Source organism: Varanus komodoensis, unplaced genomic scaffold (assembly GCF_004798865.1).
Source record: "Varanus komodoensis strain SLA01 unplaced genomic scaffold, ASM479886v1 scaffold29_1, whole genome shotgun sequence".
Classification (NCBI taxonomy): Eukaryota; Metazoa; Chordata; class Lepidosauria; order Squamata; family Varanidae; genus Varanus; species Varanus komodoensis.
In genome coordinates, this window is record NW_025335759.1 from 8,729,295 (window position 1) to 8,747,960 (window position 18,666).

At 47.5% G+C, this 18,666-nt stretch overlaps 2 protein-coding genes across 5 annotated transcripts; both read left to right on the forward strand.

Moving 5' to 3' along the window:
- The first annotated feature begins 750 nt into the window (after positions 1–750).
- Positions 751–9,172, forward strand: LOC123025853 (phospholipase A2 inhibitor and Ly6/PLAUR domain-containing protein-like). The gene is made up of 6 exons (XM_044434950.1): positions 751–824; positions 1,787–1,876; positions 3,531–3,647; positions 5,100–5,252; positions 7,147–7,290; positions 8,553–9,172. The coding sequence occupies exons 2-6, from the start codon at positions 1,831–1,833 to the stop codon at positions 8,693–8,695; spliced, it is 603 nt and encodes a 200-aa protein (XP_044290885.1). The 5' UTR covers positions 751–824; positions 1,787–1,830; the 3' UTR covers positions 8,696–9,172.
- A 2,401-nt stretch (positions 9,173–11,573) lies between these two features.
- On the forward strand, positions 11,574–18,082 carry LOC123025852 (phospholipase A2 inhibitor NAI-like). 4 transcript variants are annotated; one of them, XM_044434947.1, is made up of 6 exons: positions 11,574–14,380; positions 14,741–14,801; positions 15,823–15,942; positions 16,915–17,064; positions 17,146–17,301; positions 17,799–18,082. In XM_044434947.1, exons 2-6 carry the CDS (start codon positions 14,753–14,755, stop codon positions 17,927–17,929), a joined length of 606 nt encoding a protein of 201 aa, XP_044290882.1. In that variant the 5' UTR covers positions 11,574–14,380; positions 14,741–14,752; the 3' UTR covers positions 17,930–18,082. The 4 variants fall into 4 exon arrangements, with proteins under 4 accessions (XP_044290882.1, XP_044290883.1, XP_044290884.1 ...); XM_044434948.1 differs by having other exon boundaries at positions 11,574–13,614; positions 14,157–14,801; XM_044434949.1 differs by having other exon boundaries at positions 11,574–13,614.
- Positions 18,083–18,666: the final 584 nt, after the last annotated feature.

The window sequence follows — 18,666 nt, forward strand, 5'->3', positions numbered from 1 at the left end:
AATAATGATGGCATCAGGCGGGCCTCTCTGGGGAGTGCATTCCACAGATGGGGCGCCACCGCAGAGAAGGCCCTCCTCTGGGTACTCACCCACCTAATTTGATAAGATTGTATTGCATTTTCATTGCTTTTTAACATATTGTTTTTATCTTCTGTTGCAAACTGCTTAGAGAGTCTCGGCTATTGGATGGTACTGAAATGGAAGGGAAGGAATGAATCAGGAAGTCTGGTGCAGTGGTTAAGAGCACAGGTTTGGTGATCTGGGCTCCAGTCCCCACTCAGCCATGAAGCCAACCGGGGGACTCTGAGCCAGGCACAGACAAATCCCAGCCTGCCTCAGTGGGGTATTGCTTTAGGGAGAAGATGGAGAGCAGGCAGAGCAGAATGGTGTGAGCTGCTTTGACTTTTTTAAAAACAAAAAAGGTGGAATATAAATCTAATAATGAATGCATGCATGCATGAATTCTATCATGCTCTCATAAGAGTATTTATGTATTTTCAGTTCTACTGGAAATGCATAGGATGAAGTTGCTTACTTCTGGGTAAACAGCTGGGATTGGGATGCTAGTCCAGAGCTTCACACCCAGAAAACTGCCACCCAAGAAGAGAAATGAATGCACACTTCTCCAAAAATGGCTCAAACAGGATTCAGGGCAGTTATGCAATGGGTGTGGCGGGCCGTGTGCTTTGAAAACCTGTGCTCATATTTCTTCTTTTGAAAGCAGAAAGAGCAGAATGTGTGTTAGAGAAACAGGGACAGCTTGTTCCAAAGCTTCCGCCAGAGTTGCTCCATCTTACAGCTTCTTGGTGGGACTGGGAACTCTGGTAAGTCGCCATCTTGCTCCCCTTTCATCCGCTCAGTTTATATAGTAAGAGTAGGCAGAATATCAAATCAAGGTCAACTGGAAGGTCTTTGGGTGATTCACGCTGGATCACCAAAAGTTTCTAACACTTCATTGTGGAATGTCAGCAGCAAAAGGATTCTTTGCTGCTTCCAAACTGGAGAGCCAGTGTGGTGTAGTGGTTAAAAGCGCTGGGCTGGGATTCAGGCGATCTGGCTTCTAGTCCCACTCAGCCATGGAGCCAACGGGGTGACTTTGGGCCCATCACTGACTCTCACCCAGCCTACCTCACAGGGTTGTTGTTGTGGGGATAGGACTGAGAGAAGGAAGAGGAAATTGATGTAGGTGGCTTTGAGTTCTATGTAGGAAAAATGGCAAGATATAAATCTAACAGACAGACAGATAGGCTGGGGAGATGGAAGCCAACTTGAGGGGAAAAGCAAGAGTGGCTTTTTGTGAGACCACACACTGTAATTTTTGGTACTGAGCACCCAGTTGCGGTGAATGCATGCACAGGGGCAGCTTTGTCTAATTGCAACAAGACTGCTCTGCTCTGAGCCACTGTGTTATATCTGGCTCCTAATGACCTTAGGATTCCAGTAGAAAAGAAAACAGAACAGTGACTGTTCACCCCTGGCCTCGTGCACATCCCATTCTTGAAGTAAAGCTAGAAGGAAATGATCAGGAAACCACAAATGCGTCCTTTTAACTCCGAATTACAGCTGGTGAAATTTGGACAAACAAAGCAACGTTCCATTGCCACTCTGAAACAAACAACAAAAAGGGGGATTTGTAGTGCCTGCTGTTTCCTTTCCTTTAAACTGAATAATTTTGAAGGAGTCCTTTCTTTTCTGGTTAATTGCTTGTAGGTTCATTTTTTTCTAATGAGAAGGATTTCCCTTTTCCTCAGCTGTTGCTGATAAAATATCTCCATTTACATCTCAGGTACAGTTTGGTTGCAAATCTCGTCCTGTGCATTTCTCATCGTCATGCAGATCCTAGTGACCTTTCTTTGCCTCCTTCTCATAACTACAGGTAAAAAGGGGCTTGTATTCCTATCTCCGACATAACACGGTGATTTCTAGTTGTACTGGAATAAGTTAGAGAATGATGGCTTGCACAGTGCTTTCAGTTCACACAAAGTGTTGTTCATTATCTACAAGAATTCCCAGTCTAGAACTATGAGTGTTCCCATGTTTTAGGATTGGTGCATAGACAGACGGATCAGTGAGGGTCAGTCTTGTAGAGGGTCTCCCGGTACAGATATACTAGAATTTCATTTCAGTTTGGTTTTGGTTGGGATCTGTCCATTTTTGAGGTAGGATGATGTCTTGCAGACCAAAAATGAGCATGCCTCTGACAGCAAAGACACTTCAATCAAGAATGTGCGCATTTCAAAAATGTACATAACTGACAGGGCCATTAAAAAATGTATGTACAAATATTCTTCAGAAAAGGAAAAAAAGTTGCACGTGAATTGGAGCAAGCTTTGAGGGAGAGCTTGTCAAAGTTCTCCAAGCTCAGGTTTTACTTTTACATAGAATCTTGTCTTCTGGTTCCACTTTGAAAATCGGTCTGTTTCACTTCCACCGGGGGAAAATGCGTACGAGTTCTTGCCCCTGGTATGTATTTCCCCCATTGATCAAAACATGAAAAGCGGCTTCTTTGTTCCCCATCCTCCTTGAGATGAGCATCACAGTTTGGAAATGCATACCATTTGCCCACACAATGTACGTGTGTTGATATTCATATCTGGACAATGGGTCCAGTTCTGGTTTTAAATGCACATCCCTAGGCTGGAGAAAGGAGGCTGTTAGAGCCCTGGGATTGACTATCGAAAAGCAAGCAAATGAAGCTGAGGAAAGGCAATTCCCAATAATACCATTCTGGCAACTAAGAATGTTGCAGGTTTGCTTATGGAAGGGACCACGTCTAGCCTTTGGGTTGCTGTATGGAAAATGGAATATCCACTGGGCAGTGCAGGTGCCGAACTCGCTCAGTTATGCATTTCCTGGAGCACCTTCCCTTTGAGGGAGGATTGCAGTGTTTTAGCCCTTTGTTTTAGAAGAAAAACAGAAGTAGGAGGGGGTACGGTACAGTTCTGCTCAGCTATGCACGGTGTGGGAGAGCACATACAATGGCTTCCCACCATTCTCATTATTTCCACCACTTACAACTGGGGCATCACCCAATTAAGCTGAAAGATGATAGATTCAAGAGAGGCCAAAGGAAGCACGTCGTGCGTCATTCATGAGCACGCTTCGTAAGTACACAATCAGGCTATTGCATAACCCCAAGGCATAACTCAGGAAGCACATGATCAGCATACCAAGCTCTCTCACTCACTTAGTGAGCTTTAAAGGGCAATAGGACAAATCTGTGTTGAAGATTGTCATGATGACCTAAGTTCCGGGATCAGATGCACCATGAATCTCAATGCAGCAGTTGCAGGACAACAGCCGTGATAGAGAGAGACGGTCCCCATGCCAGGCTCGGTGGGCTTCTCAAAAGTACCTGGTTGGCTATTCTGGGAAACAAGATGCTGCACTAGGAGGGTGTTTGGTCTGAGCCAACTCTTGTGTTTGCACACTGTCATAATGAACATTGAAGCATTGCAGCCAGGAAGTCAGGAGATGCAACTCTGGCCAACACAAATGGTGCAAGATCTTTTCTGTTGTTTCTTCTTCAGGCAGCTCCCTGGACTGTGAAGTTTGCTCTGCCCTTGGATCCACCTGTGCCGGCAGCTGGCAGATCTGTGAGGACGGGCAGGACACCTGTGTCATCAATCGGGCTGAAAATTCACTAGGTGGGCAGGATGGACCACGAATGGGGATGGTTAAGGTGGCTTCCCCATGAGGAAAGGTGAGGCAGGTCACCTCTGATGGCAGTTCTGGGACTTATTGTTAATGGAGACCACATGGCCAGTTGTGGAAACTGCTGTCAATTTTGTTTCTGACAATGGGCAGTAGGCAGGGGTGCCCTTTGGATTCTCAGTAGGAGGACCTTGCAGCAGATAGGCAGAAAAAAGGCCCCCACTGGTGTTTTAAGTAGTAACTGGGCTGTACTACTGACCCTCGCTGTGTGGCAGGAGGCAGCTGAATAGACAGTGGGACCTATTGTGAATTTTATCAGGGTTCTGGCCACTTGGGATGGGATGCAATTAAAAGTAGGATGAATGATTTCCAGGGAGATAAGTGATAATAGAGGGGAGGGAACAGATAGCAGGTAGGGCAGGCAGTTGAAGAGTGAGTGGAAAAGTAGAAGAAACATCTCTTTGAAGAAAGCTATGTAAGAGCTGGGAGAAAGCTGAGGAACTTTCCGAAATCACTGGGAAGAAACTGCAGATCCCAATCTGTATAAATGAAATCTTTAGGACATTAAAGCAAGGTTTGCTAGAAGATCTTGGAAGTCAAAATTTGGCATGAATGCATAGAAAACTCAGGTTCCTTTGCTCAGGAGAGAGCAAGACCTTTGAGATGGGAACTTCCTGCAGAGCCAAGAGTCAAGGTATGGGTGTTTATTTACAATAAGTGACTATGCCAAGTATCTGCATCTCTGTGAGTGGGTAGTTGTAAAGAGGCTTGGAAAGAAGATGTACAGAGGTGCAGTATAATAGTTATGTAGGTGGTTGTTAATAAGTTATTTTCTTATTCCTTGTTCTCCAACATTTATGAACCTGTTAATTCCATTCCTGTTTTTGAAAAAAGCCCAGGAGTATATTATTTTCTAGTCAGAAGCCATTTGGGTTGGGTCTGGACACCACCCATGTCCCAAGGAAGACCTTCAAAAGATGCTCAGCAATGCATCTGAAAGTGTGTGTGTGTGTGTGTGTGTGTGTGTGTGTGTTCAGCTTACAAAACAAGGTGCTTTCTCAAAATTTCTGGGCTCAAGGATTTAGAAATAAACACAAGTATGTTGGAATTAGCCTAGCAACAAATGAGCAACCCTTGGAGCTCACACAAAATGGTGCCACGTGCTTTCTGAGGCTAACTTCAAACACCAAGCACTGCAGTCTGAATAAATTAGTTTCTAAACCTCCGTCTGAGGAGTCCCATACAGAACTCCTCCTTTTCACTTTGGGAACAAGACCAGGTCATTTGGAATGCCAAAATCCAGGGAGAAATTCATGCGACTCAAGTTGCGAAAGGGGCCTATAGATTTTCTACCTCGGGTACCGACCTGCAAAGAACACTGATCAGGGAAGGCAAATGGTACACTGTAAGCTGACGCACCCCACTTTTTACTCTTTCTCCTGCAGCTGGGTACCCCGTTCTCACAGTCTATAAAGGATGTGCATCATCCGACATCTGTGATCAAGGACCACAGTATGTGCATTTGGGGGAGGGAAGAGAAATACGATCCATCACCGCTTGTTGTGTGGGAGATGCCTGCCGAACTACAGATCCTCTGTGTAAGTTTTATTTCTCCTCCACATTCTACGGATGGAATTATTTTGATCTGAGGATGGCATCACTGTGTCTGGAGCCATGTAAATCTTGTGGGCATTGGTGTTCTGATCCGTGCGTTTAATCCATGAAGAAAAAAATACGTGGGAAGAGCATCCTCAAAGAGTGGATGTAGTTAGGATGCCTTAGAGAATGCAGCAGTTTCTCCTCTCCAGAAAGGTGCTGATGGTCCATGTGATCGGGAAAATAACCACAGAGAGCTCAGCTCCCCCAAGAACTGCTAATTTGTTATTTGCTATTTGGGTAGCAATTAGAAACAGCGGCAACGACAGCAACTACCAGCTCTGTCAAAATATCACTTTGTTGCATTGATGGGAGCAATCCTGTGCAAACGATTTTAGTTTGGTGGATCAGGCATGCTCGGAGGAGGACCTGGAAGGATGCAATGGGTAGTGGGAGCGACTGTCATGGAAAGGATGAATCTACAACATTCCTTGAGAGTTTGGGTGAAATAAGTCGCTGGAGAAAGAGCACTATCCGTCTTTCTACCTTAGTTTGTGGTGAAGGATTCACAGATGGGTCCACAAACATGATGGGAGATTCCTAACTTAAGGTACTCGTGGACTCACACAGCCAGTGTGGAAGTGTGTAGACTTTGACTTCAGTTTGCAACTGGACTCATGTTCAGTCCCGCAGGTGTAAACTGGGAAATTCCCATTCCAAAAAAGAACTGAATGTTCTCAGGCGTCCCCAGGGCTATGCCCTGCCAGCAGGAGTCACGCAGGGCAGGATGGAGGTGCTTTTTACTCTGATTCAAATACAAAACCTTTGTATTTGGATTATCTGCAGCAGGTGGGGAGAAGACAGGAGAGGTCTTAAGACTATCTGGCCACTCCACACCCTGTTCATCCTCTCCCTACCCAGCAGTGCATCCTTTTATTTATTTTATTCATTTTTTTGATTTATATCCTGCCTTCTTCCTACAAAGGGCTCAAGGCAGCTTACATCATTCTCCTCCTCCATCTTATCCCCACAACAGCAACCCTGTGAGGTAGGTTGGGCTGAGAGTCTGTGACTGGCCCACAGTCACCCAGTTGGCTCCATGGCTGGGCGGGGACTAGAACCCGGATCGCCCGAGTCCCAGTCCCATGCCCTTAACCACTGCACCACACTGGCTCTTTTCTCCCTCTCTTTTTAATGAGATCACAGTTGCAAATATGCAAGGGAGACTTTCTGAAGCAGCTGTGGGGGAAGAGGAATTATGGCATGAAGATCTCAAATCAGATCTTGCCCTAATCATCCGTTCTGTCTTTGGGAATGGAGGAGAGATGCACGGCATCCTAGGCCACCCAAAGCGCTGTTGAGGGGCCATAGCATCACTCACTGAGATGATGATGTTTTCTTTGATCAGTACAGAAATGAAATCAACAAGCATAGCGTTTGCAAACTGGCCAGAAATGTGCAGCGATTGGGCAGAACAGAAACGTGAATGAGTGATCGATTGTCCGCAGTGAAGTTAAACATCTTATGGCATCAAGAGAACAAGCCCCGGTGGCCAGGTGCCACCGCCAGTACCAAAAGCAGTGCACCCGTGTCTACCAGTTGCTTGGGAGCCTGACTGGGAGGTGGCTATCGCACTTGTGTTTTACTGGTGGATACCCCACAGGTAACTGGTTGGGCACGGTGTGAACAGAACGCTGTTGTACTCTCGGTCCAGGTGATCATGGCTCTTATGTTCCCATCTGGGGATGCACAGTCCACTCCCAATTATGAAATGCAAATTCCATTTGATCGTAAGATTTATGCTGACTGGTCCTCTGTCCTAATCAAGTTTATATGATCTTTACCTGCCACAACAAACTCCCCCTTCCTTTACTGGGATGTTCTCACTGGTTCCAGTGCCTCCGGCTTTTGTTGAACCCAATGGGAAGCGATGCCCAGCTTGCTATGCTGTGTCACCCAACACCTGCAATCCTAAGAAGATCGTCAAGTGTGTTGGACCAGAAGAACACTGTCTTGACCTGGCTATGACGATCACTCATGGTAAGTATGACCTCACAACATGGCTTTGCGCTTCAGCTCCCCCAGGGTGGGAGGAAGAGTCAAGGACATGTTTCTTTCAAGCCTACCTAAAACAAAGGACAGGAAGTGAATGACGGAACCATGATCCTATGGAAGCATTTAACTCATGGCACCACAATCTGCCATTCCCCACAGATCTTCCAGCGCTAGGCCTCCTTTTCGCTCCACCTGTCCTCCAATGATGCTCCAGTCTTCACTCCATTCCACTGGTCCCCTTCACACCCCATCAGTATAATATCCATTGGATAAAAGATGCTGATGCCTCCTGCTGGACTGTATGTGGAAGATGTGAGGCTGGTGTTAAGGGAAGAATGTTAACATCCCTGCTCAGGCAGTGGTGACATAGAGAACTTTTTCTAGACTGCAGTAATATCTTTTCTCCAGAAGGTCAACATGATACGGAGAATGTCCAAAGGGAGGCCACTTGCTCTCAGACCAGCTAATTTATTGTTTATTTGCGATTACATGAGTGATTAGAAACAACCATAAGGAGTGCAAATACCAGCTTTATCAGATTGTCATATTGATCAGAGACTTCCCATAGATGTGAGGTTAGGGTTGCAGGCATGCTTGGGGAAGAACCAAGGCTTGTTGGCAGGGAATAGCATGGAAGGGTCAAAGATGGCGCCAAGCCATTCTTTGGGGCTCAGGAGAGAATGATTCTTGGAGCAGAAAAATTGTATTTCCTGTGTACATTTGACTGCAGGTTGGGGCTGAGCCTGTGTCCAGTCCAGAAGGTGTAAACTGGAAAATCCTGATTAAAGAAAAAATGAACTGAAAGATGTTGCTCATGCATCCTCTGACCATGTGATGAAGACTCCATAGAGGGACCAACCAGCAGGCTATAAAATTCCTAATGGGATATATTCATGGAATCATTTGTACAGGAATATTACTTTGATCAGTGGGGAGAACCTGTTGCCCTCCAGGCATCGCTTGGCTACAGTTTTTATCATCCCAGGCTATCAGCCATATCGGTTGGGTCTGATGAGAGCTGGAGTCCCATTTCTTGTGGAGGGTGACAGATTCTCCATTTCTGAGATAGATGATCCGCCTGTATGTGACATTTTATACATTAGTCCAGCACAACACCCAGTTGACTAGTCTGGAGGTGTCGGTTTGTTGAAAGAGGGATGGTGAATGTTGGGAAGGTTGTATGGAGCACCGTTGTTGCTGAGATCCATGCTTGCTTTTGACTACGCCATCTGATTTTCCACATACAGGATCTCTCGTGATCAATGCGGCTCAAAAGGGCTGCGCCACCAAGCTGGCATGTGACCAAACAGCAAGAGGTGATATTGACACATCAAGGTTCCAAGTGCACATCACAAAGGCCGCATGCCAAGCAGCCCCAGCCGCAGACTGAATGGCAGTTTGGTCCGCAGCGAAGTATCCCTGAGTTTCTGCAGGAAATGATCCTCCTTTGATTTACTTTGGTTCTCCCATAGAATCTGCACCGTGCCCCCTTCTGCTTGCCAGTAACCCCCCCCCAAACCCATTTGGGCCTCCCTGCTGTGTCCTTTGCATGGAATCCATAAAAAAATAACTACTGTAAAGATAATGGAAAAGTTCTCCTTCATTCCATGGGGCTGATTTCAAAGGGAAGCTCTTCACTTCCATTGCTGTCTACCCTGGTGGCCTCGAAAGATGTATAAAAGAAAGCTATGAACTTAAATGTATCCAGGAAGTTTGAGGGGATGGATTACAAAGGATATTACAAAGGATGTGTGGGTGAGATTTTTTTTGTTTTGTTTTTATTTTTCATAAGAACTTAACAAAATGTTGGGGATAGACTGGAGATTCCATGGGCAGGACCTCTTCATGTAGACCAGGGGTCTCAAACTCAACTTCCCCGGGGGGCCGCGCTGGAAGTAGAGTCTGGGTGAGGCTGGGCCACATCAAGTCTTCCACCACCACGGTGGTGGGGGGCCGCTCATCCCACGGCCGGCCTGGGCGCCACCGGCGCTTTGAAGGCCGCAGGGCCCCTTCCCCGTGCGCCGCCCGTCCCGGCAATTGGCCCGCGGGTCGCGGGTTTGAGACCCCTGCTGTAGACTCTTGCATGCATGCATGGTTCTCATTGAAGCAGGCAAAGGCACAGGAGCTGCCAGAGGAAAGTTGTAAGTAGCTGTGGGAGATTTCACACAAGGGTCGAATGGATTGCTGCATGAGTGCCTTCCGTCAGGTTTTAGGGGCAGGGTCTACAAGCAGCAGAATCAACGCAGAGCGATTATCCTGGAGTGTCTTACTTCAGGCAGCTGCCAAGACCCAGGACAGCTTCAGGGCTCCTTCTGCAGGCCAAGGACCAGCATAGCAGCCCTGGTAGTCGCAGGATTGCTACCCCAATCTACTGCAGCTGCCAGGGCTTGTTATGAGCACCACCTGGGAGCCCTGTGGATAAGACCTGGGTCTTTCCTCCAGAAGTTGCTTCGGCAATGAAGGTTTCTGACTTGTCAGAGTGCTCCTTGTCTGTCGGACTCTGTTCCAGGACCTGCTTGGCTTCTTGGACCCTTCTTCCGTTTCCCTTGCTCCAGCCCCTGGCAGTCTCCTTGTTTCCTGACTCCTGGCTTGTTTGACTCTTGGACTGACTACCTTGCTCCGGCTCGGACCTTGAGTACAATTTGGACTGAACTTTGAGCCCTAACCTGGGTCCTGGTGCCCCTGCCTGTTGGTCAGTCACCCGTGCCCTGGATTCTTGAATGGCTCTCCACCAAAAAACGGAAACGAAACCAGGATGGCAGGAGTGCAGAAGCTTCTGGTCTTGTGGGCCAAACGTGGCCATCCACGGGCAAAGAAGGAGGCCGGTGAACTGGAGATGACGATGGACAGTGGCGATGTCTTTTTAGCAAAGGTCTTACCGACCAGATTCAGGCTGTCCCTACTGAGAAAGAGAACTTGTAACATGGCATCTTGCAGTACAAACCCTGTTAGCTATAATGGATTAGCCAAATAGGGAAAATAAATAAAAAAATATGGTGGTGGGTTTGGAAGTTGTGGGAAGACAGAGTGGCTATCAAACCTTATGAAAAATAGGAAGCGAGGTTGTTGGGCATGTGGCAAGATGTACATTTGAAGATGTAAGACATGAATGGCTTCTGTGAAGGGACAACTGAGACAGGAAAACTGACTCAAAAGATAGAGAAAGGTGTAGCTGCCACCCATGAATTACAAAGCCTCATTCAAAAATCATGTTTACTGAACTGGCTTCAAGAAAGATAAACCCCTTCTCAGAATCGTACCAGGCATTTCGCATTATAGTGATAATTTCCTTTGCCACTCTGAACAAAAGGCTGTTTGTTTCAAGATAAAGGGCAGGTATTCCAGCAGCTTTTCAATAGTCCATTCTTCTCTCTTTCCACATTAATGATTTACTTCCTGGCTTCCTGGCCAACACCCAGGGAATGGTGGGGTTTCAGTGCAGGATGGAGGGTGGGGTAGGAGGGGGGCAGGGAGGCAAAGCAATGCCACCCAGAACCCCTCAAGTCCTGCCTTTAGGCGCATGCTCTGGCCAAAGAGTTATTTCCCCTGCATGTTAGGTTTCAGCTTAAACTTCAGCTTGGGGTTGGGGTTAGGAAAACCTGGGTTCATCCCCGTTTCAGCTATTGGAACTACCCAAGTCTGGCAGACAGAATGAACAGTCAATATGGACACTCCGAGTGGCACCTTTCTGCGTTCTGTCTGGAATGAGATGCATTTCACCACTTTGTTAATGTCAGGGTCCAGCTTCCATTTAGGGTTGGAGTCTGGCAAACCTGCTTTCCCCTACAAGTCCAGGGGCCAGAGCCTAGCCTAGACTGGGCAGCAAGAGTCAGATGCCAACAGGAAAACCCTGAGCAGAACACTTTTGCATGTACTTCGGAGAAAGAGGCATTGAAAGAGAGCGGTGCTTAAGTTTTAGGTTAGGGTTAAGAAAGCCCAGCTCCCAGTGCTTGTCCCAAAGCCTAGATCTCGCCTTGACTGAGAGCAGCAACTGCAGCAGTCGCCAAGAATACCCTGGGTGCTGCATTTAAGCTCTCTAGAGGCAGGGAGGTTTCACCAGCTCTGCAGGTTAAGGATAATGTTTGCAGTATGGTTAGCAGCAGTGCTTTTTTTGTAAATAAAGAAAGACGCCGGAACTCACCTCTTGGGGTCACACTTTTACACAGCTGCATGACCACACGACTGATCCCAAGCCGAGCAGCGCCCTCACAATCAGCGCCGACACGCCAGCAGCCCGCAGGCACTATGTTAATGATTTCTGCCGTGACCTGCTACGCCCAACAGGGTGATTCACAATCACTCGGAAAAATCCGTCAAAAAAAGCCCTGGTTAGCAGTAAGGGAAACTGGTTCCTTGTGCAATTCTGGAGGCATAGACCATTCCGATCTGCGCAAACCCTGCTAATGCTCAGCCACCCGGGGAGCGGTGCTCTGCAGAGACAACCATTTTGCTCAGGGCCTCTCTTCTGTTCGTCTGCCTCATTGATCTCCGTTCATGTACTTGTTTCTTCCCCAGTGCAAGCAGGGAAGAGGTGGAGGTGGCTGAACACGTCCTATCAAATGTCAGCCCTGCACACTTTCCAAAGCTTCGATTGAGCACAGAATATTTTGCGGCACCCAAGAAGGGAAGGAACATTGTTAAGGCGAGTGGATTCGCTCAGGATGAAGTTCTATTAAGATCCACAGGACTGACTTCCAGATCAGCATAGTCATGGCCCTGGTAGAATTCCAATATATTTGGGACAGGAAATGGAATAAGGGAAGAAATGAGGGAAGGAATTTGTTCCTGGAATTGGACAGAAAGTTTGGTGCTTGGGAACTCCCATGTGTTTTGTCTCCATTTGGAATAGGCAGCATATTTGGCTTACTGTCAGAATTCAATGTGTCATCAGAAAGCCCATATCCAAAGTCCTTGTGCAATATCATAGTCACATGTGCCTGAAAGAACCTGAGTAGAATGGAAAAGAAAGTCTTTGCTTTGGCAGAAAGGAGAGAATAAGTTGCCAGATCTCAGAGCAATTAGCTCTACAAAAGAAAAGCAAAACACAACCAAGTCTCCAAAGCAACCACAAGCACAAGTGGAAACATTCTTGCAGAGAATAAAATGTTGATGACTCTTTGTTGAAATCTTCCTGCCTTTCCCTTTTGTTGAGGGACGCTACTAAAAAGTATCACAGGAAGCTGGTAAGATCAGCAGAAATGTTTCTACAGAAGAAAGAAACTGAACTGAAATCTACCATTTCATTATAGAGTTGAAATGAACATTTAAAAGGTCATTGATTCAGTTTTCACCGCTATATATTTTGACACAGAAGTTTATCTCCAGTCTGACACCAAGGCCCAGCATGTCGCCTTGACTCACCTGTTGAAGAGGATGTGGAGGGCCTGGAGCTAGCATTGCACTTCCTGAACACCTGTCTCAGCACATACCCTCATGCTCACTTTCTAAAAATTAATGCATTTCCTTACTGGCAGCTGGGAGTGTTGTGAAATAGCAATTTCCTGAGAAATCATTTTCTGTTGATAACATAAATTGTGTTCTGCTTGTTTATGGTGCAATCTTATGGCCATAGACACTGTCTGGTCAGCCATAGGAAATGCTGAAGGCCTGCAGTGACTTTGCAAAAGCTCTACGGGGTCACCGGAGAGTTGACAGTTTTTCTTATGCATTTAGGTTTCTAAGAATTCATGTTATTTCCACCCCAAATTCTCCCTCGTCTGCACTGGAGCGATTTGTTAGCTATCCTCTTACCGAATTGCTGAACGTTTAGAAGCCTCTTAGAAGGAAACAGCTGGACATCGTTATTCAGCACTAACACATTCGCATGTATATCGAGTCAACGGACAAACACGTAAAAGCTTGGGCTTGGAAGGACATTTCTGTCATTTTCAGGTTCTCCCATTTTGATTTGAAATCATCAAGTCCTTTCCATCCTGAATGGGAAGGAATCTGCAAATTTTGGGGAAACTGAGGCACACCCACATCTGCTCTGTGCCCATGCCATGGGGCTCTGTCGGATGTACTTCCTTGTTCTCTGTTGTCCTCCAACTTTCCCTTGCTGATAACAGTTAAGAGTGACTTCAGCACCTCTGACATTTGGCCTTTGCCACGTTGTTGGTTGCTTTTTTCCCATTATTTGCAGAAAGGGGAAGGATTTTTTGATAGTGGGGTGTCCAAATAAACCCCATGGCACCAAAGCCTTTATAAAGAGGGAACAGGATGGGAGAAACCAGAAGGCAAATTTCATCAGAAGGTCCGATTCCACAGAGTTGTCCTCTAAAGCATCTTTGAGGTACACAGGACCATTTGGTAAGCCTCTCATCTTCTTTCCAACACATCTCCAGTCTAAATTTCTTGTTTACCTACCCTCATATGTAATTCTTGCGGGTATGTCAGTATGCACAATTTCTGGCAATTTTACTTTGTATAGATACGAGTATATTGTAAATTGCTAATCAAGTTTCATTTATGGAAAGAGGTTTAACAATCAGTTCAGCTATGTGCAGGCCTTTATTTATTAATTATATTTATATCCCCAATTTTATCCAAAAAGACTCCCAGGGGGCTTAGGGAGACGATGCATCTTCTAAATTAAGATCCTCAAGTCTTGCCATCAGGTCGAGTTCCGAGTTGTTAAATATCCTTTCTGTGTTTCCTTTTCTGTGGAACTCTGGGACTTACCTTAGCAATAAATATTTGGTGATCTAGACTGAAAACCCAAAGGCATGACTCTCATGTTCCTTCAGGCTTACAATCTAAATATGGAATAAAGGATCAATGAATTATATAAAAGGATTTATATAATTAAATATTGTTCCAAAAGTAGATGTTAACATCCCTTTCTTCTCCAGCTCACAGGTCAGGGGATTCAAATAGCAGGTGGAGGACTTGATCTGAGAATATGTGTCTGATGGCACGAACACTGTCAAATTTAGTAATTTAACAGCAAATTGCTATTTGCTGTTTCTTTAAAAAATAGCTTTCTTACCTGCTGATTCCAACACTGAAAATAAGGAAATTATTAGATCGGGAATACTCTGAGGGGAGGCAGAATCGCCAAATATTTACTCATAAAGTAAGTTCTAACTCACAGCAAAGTCACTAACAACTCCAAACTAGACTTGATGCAAAGTTGTATGTATCTTGGCAAAGAAAAAGAAGTCCTGGGCACTTATAAGGCTTGTCCCAGGCACCCATTAAACATTCCAACCTCACATTTCTATTTAGTTCACTTAACAGCTGGATTCCCACAGTCTGTGGGAAAACCATATTTCTCAGCTTGAACTGGGCTGAAAATGACCAATTGCCCTGTTTAAAGGAAATGCATTCTGAGCCAATCTGTTGTGAAACAGAAGTGTCCATGAAAATAAAATAACTAATTTTCCTCCTTGAATGTCACTGACATTACAGACAGTCTTTGCTTCCTCTGTGCTAGTTTCCTGCCGAAATGCATTCTCTCCTGGGACTCTTTCTCTTCTCCGTGCTTCTAAAGACAGGTAAGGAGTGATTGCTAAGCACCCCTGGAGAAAGTTTCAGTTTGATAGGAGAAATGTATCTAGCGCATCATTTAAGAACTTCCCAATACAGACATAAAAGGGATCAGCAGTCATTCCATTTCCTTGGAAAACTATCGTAAGTGCAAACCAAACTCACATTTATTCACAGATTTAAAACCCGCAGAGGGAAACTAGTGTGAGTGCTAAACAACACCAGGCCCAGACTTTAGGGTGGGTCACCTGATTCCTGAGGGGTGGGGCCCGTGAAAGCTCCACCCCTCAGTTTTATACCACTCTGGTGTTGAGAGGCCTCCCCCAATCGCCCACTCTTGGAGCCACCACAAACCCTGCGTGGGTGAGGTGTGTCAGCCTCAAAGGCAACCGGTCCCTCCCCAGTGGGCCCCAAACCTGACTGGAGACCCCCTGGTTCCCCTAGTCTCCTAAAAGGTGCCCACCTCTGCTAGCCCCACCGAATCCGCCTGGCCTTACCTGCTACCTTGACCGGAGAACCCCATCCGTGGAACCACAGACAGGGGAGACGGAACTTGTGTACGGCCAAAGATGGCTAGTCCAGGCAACGAGCCAGTATTCCTCCTCAGTCTCCAAACTGGCGATCAGCAACGCTCGCACTGCTCACGCGGAGGGACGGAGGGAGAGGGTGGGAAGCCACTGGCCCAAGAGGCTGAGGGTGGGGCTTCAAGGGCGGCTGTTCCTCCTGCCAACCCAGCCCCTCCTGCCTGCCGAACCACATGCCTGGCCTGCCTGAGGCCTCTTGGCCCGTGTGCCCCCGGCACAGACCCAGGAGCAGGTCGTGGGAACCGGCACTTTGCAAGGGGTGCTGGCAGGGGCACCTCCTCCCACCTCCATTTCTCCCCATCCTTTGGAGGAGAGGCCTGTGGGGCAGGCAGAGACCTAGGCGCGTGGGCAGTGCCTTCCGGTGCTGGATGGAGCAAGAGGGGCTCTTCGGTGGGGAGGGCTGAGCGCCTGAACGGACTGCAATGGGTTTGCCTTCTCCTTTCAGGCACGTCTCTGGAATGCGAAGTCTGCAGTGGCTTTGGCAGCAGCTGCACCGGCGTGACGCAGACGTGCGCTGCCGGCCAAGACACGTGTGCCACCATATTGTCTGAAAACTCACTAACTGGTGAGCGAGAGCGTACACGAACTGGGCCGGGGGGCCACCCGCAGCCTTGCAGCCATCTTAGGTATTTGGGATGGGGCCCTAAGCATCCTGAGTCCTATTTCCAGGCTTGCCGACCACAGAAGTGAGCAAGGCACACGTTTTGGTGAAAAGCATGGATTCAGACCTACGTTCCACAATGGGCAGCTTTGGGCTTCCAGGATCATGTTTGTCCTGAGTACTCTAGCATCCCTCCGTCGAAGGGACATCCCTCCCTCCGCACTCTGCTCATCACTCAGTCCACTCACCTGTCACTGCACCTTCGTCATAATCCTAAGAAGCATCACCATCATTTAGCAACCCGGACAACAACTCTGCTTCAATAAATCACGCAAGGCCAGGCAGGTGGTGCTGGAAAGCTCACAAGCCAGGTGCTCCCACTACTTAGTTTTCAGAACTAAGCCATGGTGTGTTCATGGGGGTATCATTAATACATCATGGCTCCTACCTGCTCATAAAGAGTGCCACTTTGATGGAGAGGTCAACAAACTAAAAACTGAAATGAATGGTGGCAAGATGCGTTGGAATTTCAAAAGCAAGCAGCCACAAGTTCCCAGAGGAGTTTTGCACAAGACTTACATTCACGTGAGGCTTACACTGTGCACGGGGGTCCAGCCGAAGTGGGGCTTTGGAACCTGTGGTCTCCTTCAGCTCACAGGGGCGTTCTATGGGGCCATCACAGCTGCCTTCCAGGCTCCAACCCCTTTTCCTACACTGTTCAGCAACGGGAGTAGAGAAGGCAGACGCATTCACCGTGCACCGTCTGCATGGGTCCTGTAATGCCATGGCATGGGGCCTTGGGGAAAGAGGCAGGGGAAGGCGGGGGGACTACACTTGGGCTGGGCCCACCCCCGGCACCCCCGGCACCCCATGCCACCCTGGGCACGAACCCTTGTGCTCAAGAGGCCAGATTTCCCCTTTCCTCTTCTTTTGCAGGTGAAAAGATGATCACCTCGGTGAAGGCCTGCGAATACTCCGCTGCGTGCCACGTACCCCCAACACACATGACTCTCGGGCAGGGGAAATCCGTACGCTCCAGCGTCACCTGCTGCACAGGTGACGCCTGCGGAACAGCTGCTCCACAGTGTAGGTATCCTTGCAGCCGGTGTCCACGGTCCCCCTTGCTTTGGCCCAAGGACCTGACCGGTGACCTGTGATCGCTTTCAGTTCCACCCGCAATGGACAAGCCCAATGGGAAGCGCTGCCCAGCCTGCTACGCTTTCTCCTTTTTTCCGGCGTCCCCCGTGGAATGTGGAACGGAGACGGTGGCTTGTGTCGGAGTGGAAGACTACTGCCTTGATATGGTGGAAGCAGTAACATACGGTAAGTTCCAGATCGATGGTTAATGATGCCGTTGGGACTATATATGCAATTAACTTCCTCAAGGGATCTGCTTTGTTTGGGAAAACCTCCTTAATGCCTGAGATGCCGACCGATGTAGATGAATGTTAACGCAACTGCTGGGGCCAGAGAAGGAGGGGGAATGAGGCATCTTTCCATTCCTTCAGATCCAACTTCGGGTCCTGCTGAACTTCACCACTAGGACGCTAGTGCTTAGATGCGGCTTTCCCATTCCCTCCTCCCAATTTCATGTCGTACATTCTAGAGTCTAAGCCTGTGGGAAAGGACATTGTAACTTTCAAGAAGCCTTTCTGGGAAATGGAATGTCTGAAAGGCAGGCTCTAAAAAAGGGCTTTTCATGTCGTTGCCATCGTGATGAGCACGCTGTGGATTGGGCCTCTGTCGATGTGTGAGGAGCGGTTAGCGGGCCGGCTGTCACCTCATCATTTCTGACCACCTGCCTTGATTTTTCTCTCCAGGTAACTATGTTATGCACATCATCATGAAGGGCTGTGTAACCAAAGACGTATGTGACGCAAAAGGCTTCAAATCAACTTCTGAAGGAACTGATATCCATATCACAAAACTCAAGTGTAGCCAGGCTTCCTAGGTGGCCGGGATGCCCTGACTCTCCACTGCCTTCTATTGGAGGGTCTTGTGTCACCCCCAGGATTGGGCTGTGAGGAGAAACGCGTCTCTGTTAGAGAGCGTCTGTTGAAGTGACATCACCAAACGCATCCCGCTGGTGGTGGAATGGTTTTCATAAAGGCCATGGTCATCCTCTTGCACTTCCCTGGTATTGTGGTGCTTTCTGAGCCCTAGGGGTGACTCAGGTGTGAACCTTGGCCTTCTCCGTGTTCTTTCAAGGGTGGGGTTGAGAATGGGCGGTGAATTATCCACGAGGGCAATTTGTTCCAATTGCTGCACTGCCGGATCTTGGAGAGGAGTACATGGAATGTGCAGGGTACGGAACACACAGTGCCGGACGGAACGAACCTTCTGTCTGATCCTGCATGGCTTTTCTTACATTCTTATAGGTGAAAGAGAAAACCAGAGAGGCAAAGAAGGGAAAGGACTAGGAGTGGGGGCAGAAAGATAGACAGAAGAGGAAAATTACACATGGGAAGAGAAAGCTAAAAATGGGATAAATCCTGGATTTTAGTATTAGAGGTGGATCCTAGGTATGGAAGAATGAAGGGTATGGAGAGGGGTGTGTGTGTGTGTGTGTGCGTGTGTGTGTGACAGAGGGTGGAAGGAGGGGGGAGGGGGAGAGAGGGGGGATGCTTACATAAAGTTTCTTAGGGGAAGAAAGCAAAAGAAACAAGCAAAAGAAACACAACACAGCAG